Here is a 7,460-nt window from a genome sequence, read left to right on the forward strand (position 1 = left end):
TCATTTTGACAAAAGTTCATGAAGTTGGGACCGTACCCAACTACAGTTGGGACAACTCTATAGTTGGGCCCTCCCAACTGTACCACTCAAGTTGGCACTGGTCCCAAAGACAGTTTGGGACACTTCTACAGTTGGGCCGTCCCAACTAAGTAACACTCAAGTTGTGACCGGTTACAACTACAGTTGAGACACTTCTATAGTTTGGCCGTCCAAACTGTAACACTCACTGTACCGGTCCCAACTACATTTGGGACAATTCTAGAGTTTGGCACTGGTCAAAGATCTCTGGATCCAAGCTATAGTTGGGCTTTCCCAACTGGAACACTCTTGGACCGGTCTCAACTACAGTTGGGACAATATTCCAGAGTTGGGGCCCACGGTGACATATCTCTAAATCCCAGCTATCGTTGGGCCGGCCCAACTACAGTTGGGACAATTCTAAAGTTGGGACTGAACAATAACCCATCGTCCTTGTATCGGGGTGTTAGACAATAAAAATGTTGATATAAAAGTTGTTTCGAGGTGAAGGCCTGTCTCATTATACCGTGCGAGGCGTACATTGTCAGCGCTCTCAGCATACCACAGCTGTCCACCTCGCTAGACGTAACCATCCTAGCCAGGAACTATGGTAAGTTGGATTTTAGAAAGTCTTGTGTGGGTTATTAAACATCTTTTGTGCGAAGTTTAACTTTTTAACTAGCTTCGTTCTGATGATGTAAGAAAATATTTTATATTTATCTGGTAGTACGGTCTGGTATCCATTCTTTGACAACAATGGGTGCGTTCGATTAGCTTCCCTGGGTCTACCCCGCGGTGTTCACTCGGGTGAGCCCCTGACAAGAGCTAAACGAACGACCACTCACCACTCTCGTAGTGACGTCATGCACCGGGGCCAGCCCCCAAGTGACCCACTCCACAAGCAGGGCACTGCGGGCTGACCCGGTGAGCCCCTGGAATGACGTCAAAGCTATTCGAACGCACCGGTGGCAGTCCAGGGTAGACCCAGGGAAGCTAAACGAACGCACCCACAGTAGTGAGGAACTGATGGGAGGGGCAGTCAGCTAGGATTGGTCGTGATTTTAGGCATTGTGATTATTTATTGACTATCTGAGCCTTTTCACAAGTTTTCAAGCTCTAGAGATATTAATAAATATTTTGTAAGTAACTTTTTAAGAATGCTCTGCCCTGGAGCTGTATCCCATTGCAACGCTCTAAAGTAGCCATTGATGTGTCCCAGAAACTTGACCTTCTTGTCAACTCTTTGTCGCATCAGGGACTAAGAATCCCGCTGGGGGCATATCATATTCCCCAAATCCGTTGTGAATTTATCTTTCCCATCTAGTCAATTGTTGATAAATTCTTGCGCAAATGGGAAAATTTATTTTTGAAAAAAAAAAAAAACAAACACAATTGTTTCATTCATAAAACAGCCCCTTCTCATTTAAGCCGTGCCCCCCCACGGAAATGTCTGTCCATGTTAGTGGATACATGAACAACATGAGAGGCAGTTTCAAAGCCTTATCGTTTTCATCAACAGAAACAAACCAAGTCAATTAACCAATAAATCAAAAATAACAGACTAACACCCGAACACCTCAAACAAAAAGACACAAACCTCTCACTTTTATAATAACAACGACTATATCATCAATAAACACCAACCTCCATCCCTCATTAACCATCGTCGCTCGTCCCCAACTGTTCAACAATTAAATTTCGCGGAAAGAGAAGGGGACGGGCATGCGAGGCCAACCAAACCAGCCCTTTGTCATTTTATCACGCAAAGTACAATAACCCATCAATTAAATTGTGGTGCCCATAAGGCTCAATGACAATAATTACAATATAGAAATGTTTCCATTAATAGTATTAATTTTAATGAGTTTAATAACAATGATCTTGAACCCCAAACCTTCTGGTTGTACTTATCGGTCGGCTGAGCATCTAATTATCCTGTCCACCAATTTTTGTTTTATCCAAAGGGGGTTATATTGTGTTAATACAGGTAAAGTATGCCCTTTGTTTCTATAACTGTTCGATTGTTTTAATCCCACATAAATGTAGATGTTTACAATAAAAGTAACATGTGACAATTTAATTTCAAAAGGTGGTCCCCCATAGTTATTAGCGAAGCGATACAACAAAGCTAAGCTTTGTAAACAAAGAGGCCAAGGTGAATTTTTAGAAAATTTGTATTTAGCCGAAGGAGGCTGTAAGGCAGTGGACACTATTGGATATTACTCAAAATAATTAATATCATAAAACCTTACTTGATTACGAGTAATGGGGAGAGGTTGAGAGTATAAAACATTGTGAGAAACGTATCCCTCTGAAGTAACGTAGTTTTCGGGAAAGAAGTAATTTTTCACGAATTTGATTTCGAGACAGCAGATTTAAAATTTTAGATCTCGAAAACAATCATCTGAAAGCACACAACTTCGTATGTGACAAGGTTTTTTTTCTTGCATTATTATCTCGTTGCCTCAACGACCGATTGAGCTAAAATTTTCACAGGTTTGTTATTTTCTGCATATGTTGCGAAACACCGAGTGGTCTTTGACAATAATATTACCAATAGTGTCTAGTGTCTTTAAATGCTGGTACATATTGTTTACAAAAAAGTGACCTTATATGTTCTAGGGCCCTTTTGGCAGGCAAGACTTTATGCTGATCATGTTAAACAATTTACATTTGTGTCACATATTTCTCATGAAATCGAGCCCTGCTTATAAACGAGAAAGTAGCTAGTTGATTCGAGGAATCGGGTAGTGTCGAAAAGGCCTAAACATGATGGAATGCAAACGCATTTTTAAAGGTAGAACAGAAATAAACATTGGCATAAACCAAATGGTGGACGAGAATTTAGGTAGAGGACCCCCCCCCCCTATTAAATAACAACACACAGGTCAGAGAATAACAACAACAGTGGGTTTTCTAAAACCACGATTTCAGGCTTCATTGCAGCCTTTGAAGCCATGTAACTCGGTGTTACACCTCATCATACAAACCTAGTCTCAGACATGATTTCGAAAACACCAAAACAATAACATTTTGTGTTACCCTTGAACCACCACTCTCAATATTTTTGTTCCAGCGCAGCGGTCTTATTTGTTTGTATTGGTTCATAGAATAAAAGACCGAGGTCAAATGGTGTGTTATCATTTTACGCCAAACAGGCTCTCCATACTGTTGCATGCAAGTCATCCTATTGTTAAATTACGTCGAAAATTCTATTCAATATTGCCATGCTACGTGTTTGCTGGTGGTAAGTGACATTTTGAATGGTGTATTCACTGTATATTTTGGTCGCCATGTGAAATTTAGCCCCTTTCACACGAGCGTAAATTAGCAAGGGTCCCTTGCTAAATTTTAGCATGTTTGTAAAATTTTACCTCGTGTGAAAAGAACGAACAGTTTTTACTGTCCCAGTTTCCTTGTAAAATATTGTCAAACATTGCAACATTTACAACCATGCTAAAATTAAGCAAGGGACCCCAGTTAAAGTGCTGTCATGTGAATAGGGCTTTTGTTTCTAAGGAGGATGCATGACTAAAAACTATATACCATTTTGTGTTTGCACTTCGTCATTGCATAGAGGTCATTGTAACAAAATGTTCTAGTAGTCACATCGTCAATGGCCCGTAAAATAACATACCAGGGCCAAATTTCATAAAGCCTGTAAGCACAAAAACTTGCCAAGCACAGAAAAGTATTGCTTAACAGAAACAAGTACCAGCCAAAATGACATTTAAAGAATGGTTTTATTTATTTATTTTAAAAATATTTGTTTTAGCGTGAATGTGTGTCTATCCATGTCGGCCAGGCCGGAGTCCAGATGGGCAATGCCTGCTGGGAGCTGTACTGCCTGGAGCACGGCATCCAGCCTGATGGTCAGATGCCCAGTGACAAGACTGTTGGGGGTGGAGACGACTCCTTCAATACCTTCTTTAGTGAGACCGGGGCCGGCAAGCATGTCCCTCGTGCCGTCTTCATCGATCTGGAACCCACAGTGATTGGTAATAATATAAACCAAAGTGCTCGGTCCTTATTTAGCACAGCAATGTCTTAGCTAGACCAAGGTGCTTTACATTATCTATCCATGTTCATCAATGCCCAATTTCATAAAGTATGTAAGCATAAAACCTTGCTAAGCACAACAAAATATTGCTTATCAGAAATATGCTATCAGCCAAATTACCATACAGTTTACACTGCTACAACATGGTACTCCACTCAATTCTTGCTAGCAGATACATTTTGCTAAGCAAAGAAGTAATTCTGCTTATCAGCTTTATGAAGTTGGGCTCAGAATACTAAGATCATTCCTCAAACTCCCTGGGGAGCAAACGACCCAACCTGCTTATCAACGGTTAGCGGTTAATAACATTACTGTGTCAGTCACAGTACTGTCTCAGTCCATCCATGTTCCCATTTCAACACCTGGGTGGGGAGAAGCAATTATGGATAAGTGCCTTTCGCAGGGACGTAAGTGCCATGGCCGAGGTTCGAACATACACCCGATGATTCAGCCATTAGGGCCCAATTTTATAGAGCTGCTCGGGTAGAAAATAGTGCTTACACATTTTCTGCTTAGCAAAACTAGGAAGGATACCAATTACAGATTGTACATGTGACATATTATATTGGCTGGTTACCTTATTCTGGTAAGCATAATTTCGTTGTGCTTAGCTACTTTATGTGCTTAAGCAGCTCTATGAAATTGGGCTCAGAACTTGAGCCCAAAATAATGGACTACATGTCTCGGTCACCACACCCCGTAACTCGGTCCTAGTAAAATTAGAAACTCAAGAAAAGAAAACATTTCTCTGTTGTTGTCATTCCTACTTAAAGATGAGGTTCGAACTGGCAAGTACCGCCAGCTCTTCCACCCCGAGCAGATGATCACTGGGAAGGAGGATGCCGCCAACAACTACGCCAGGGGGCACTACACCGTCGGTAGAGAGTCTGTCGATAGCGTCATTGATAGAATTCATAAGATGGTAGGAGAATTGTTGTTTTACAGAACAAGAATTTAAAGGCACTGGTCACTAACGGTAATATCAAAGACAACAGTATTTCCACTTGGTGTATAACAACATATTCATAAAATAACACTTGACACTGCTCTAGAATTGCAAGGTTCGTGGGTTCGAATCCCACCCGAGTAACATGCCTGTGTTATTGTTTTCACAGGACTCGGGAAAGTACTGAGTATACAGTGCTAACACACATCGGTGTATGGGTAAAAACCAAAAAATTAATAAACACTAGCTATGTGAACATTTTGACTCAATTGGTTATCGAAGTTGGAAGAGAATAATGAAAGAAAAAAAAAACAACCTTGTTGCAAAAACGTGTGAGCTTTCAGATGCCTGTTGAAAGTCCTCAGGAATGGAGACTTTTTATTATTTGAGTGAGAAGTTACCTTCTCAAAAACTACGTTTCATCAGAGGGAGCTGTATCTGACAATGTTTTATACTATCAACAGCTCTGCATTGCTCGTTACCAAGTAAGTTTTTATGCTAACAGTTATTTTGAGTAATTACCAATAGTGTCCAGTGCCTTTAAAGACAGTGGACACTATAGGTAATTGTAAAAGACTAGCCTTCACAGTTGGTGTATCTCACCATATGCCTAAAATAACAAACCTGTGAAAATTTGAGCTCAATCGGTCGTCGAAGTTGCGAGATAATAATGAACGAAAAAACACACTTGTCACACGAAGGTGTGTGCTTTCTTATGCTTGATTTCGAGACCTCAAGTTCTAAATCTGAGGTCTCGAAATCAAATTCGTGGAAAATTACTTCTTTCTCGATCACTATAGCACTTCAGAGGGAGCCGTATCTCACAATGGTTTATACCATCAACCTCTCCCCATTACTCGTCACCAAGAAAGGTTTTATGCTAATAATTATTTTGAGTAATTATCAATAGTGTCCACTGCCTTTAAAGTCTAGAGTGCAATGTCATGAATTTCTTGTTTTAAATTGACCACTAAACCACCCTTTGTGAATGACTTTCCTTTTAGACTGAACAGTGTTCCGGTCTTCAGGGCTTTTTCGTCTTCCACAGCTTCGGCGGAGGCACCGGGTCGGGCTTCAGTGCCCTGCTCATGGAGCGACTATCAATGGACTACGGCAAGAAGTCCAAGCTGGAGTTTGCCGTCTATCCTGCCCCACAGATGGCCTCGGCGGTGGTAGAGCCCTACAACGCCGTGTTGACCACCCACACCACCCTTGAACACACCGATTGTGCCTTCATGGTCGACAACGAGGCCATCTACGAAATCTGCAAGCGTAACCTCAAAATCGAAATGCCGACTTTCGCAAATCTTAACCGCCTCATTGCGCAGATTGTGTCGACAGTGACCGCGTCTTTGCGTTTCGACGGCGCCCTCAACGTCGACCTGAATGAGTTTCAAACAAACTTGGTACCCTACCCGAGGATCCACTTCCCTCTTGTGACGTATGCACCTGTGGTTTCCGTCGAGAAGGCTAGTCATGAGCAACATGACGTTCCTGAGCTCACTTATGCCTGTTTCGAGCCGGCCAACCAGATGGTGAAGTGCGATCCCCGTCACGGCAAGTACATGGCTTGCTGCCTCCTGTACCGTGGTGATGTCGTCCCCAAGGATGTCAACGCTGCCATCGCAACCATCAAGACCAAGCGTACCATCCAGTTCGTAGACTGGTGTCCAACTGGCTTCAAGGTGGGCATCAACTACCAGCCACCTACCGTGGTGCCAGGTGGCGATCTGGCCAAAGTGCAGCGTGCCGTCTGCATGCTGAGCAACACCACTGCCATCGCTGAGGCCTGGGCTCGTCTGGATCACAAGTTTGATCTGATGTACGCCAAGCGTGCCTTCGTCCACTGGTATGTAGGAGAGGGTATGGAGGAGGGTGAGTTCTCTGAGGCTCGTGAGAATCTGGCTGCCCTGGAGAAGGACTACGAGGAGGTTGGGGTCGACTCAATTATAGAGGACAGTGATGAAGAGTACGATGCCGATGAAATATGATTTCATCCATCTTTGAGGATCTTCCGATCCTGGAAGTAGTAATGAACTGGAGAAAACGTTCAGTATTTATGTAATCGTTATTCGTTAGACCACTTACAATTATTGATAAAGTTAATGCTTGCCCTTCATTAAAAAACAAAGTTTACAACAGCTCGTTCTATTTTCAATGTCCAAATATCAAGCAGTTGCAGAAAGTATAGTTTAACAAAAAAGATTTGCAGAGCAAAAAGTGGCAGGCCCCCTGTCAGTGCTGTGTAAATTGCGAATATCTCCTTCCCTAACTACGACTCCTTTTCATCTTAGGCAATAATTTCCGTGCTAAGTAAATATTTGTGTTTCATAACATGTTCAATGATAGTAATCAGTCTTCAGAGGTAAAAAAAGACGAAGTTAATGGTCGATCAAGCATCTGAAAGCACACAATTTCGTATGACAAGGGTGTTTT

At 42.1% G+C, this 7,460-nt stretch overlaps 1 protein-coding gene across 1 annotated transcript; it reads left to right on the plus strand.

Annotated features, from left to right (window-relative positions):
- The first annotated feature begins 3,820 nt into the window (after positions 1-3,820).
- LOC139946853 (tubulin alpha-1 chain-like) lies at positions 3,821-7,154 on the plus strand. Its single transcript, XM_071944592.1, has 3 exons — positions 3,821-4,016; positions 4,852-5,000; positions 6,029-7,154. Exons 1-3 carry the CDS (start codon positions 3,836-3,838, stop codon positions 7,013-7,015), a joined length of 1,317 nt encoding a protein of 438 aa, XP_071800693.1. The 5' UTR covers positions 3,821-3,835; the 3' UTR covers positions 7,016-7,154.
- The last annotated feature ends 306 nt before the right edge of the window (positions 7,155-7,460 follow it).

This window comes from Asterias amurensis, chromosome 14 (assembly GCF_032118995.1).
Source record: "Asterias amurensis chromosome 14, ASM3211899v1".
Classification (NCBI taxonomy): Eukaryota; Metazoa; Echinodermata; class Asteroidea; order Forcipulatida; family Asteriidae; genus Asterias; species Asterias amurensis.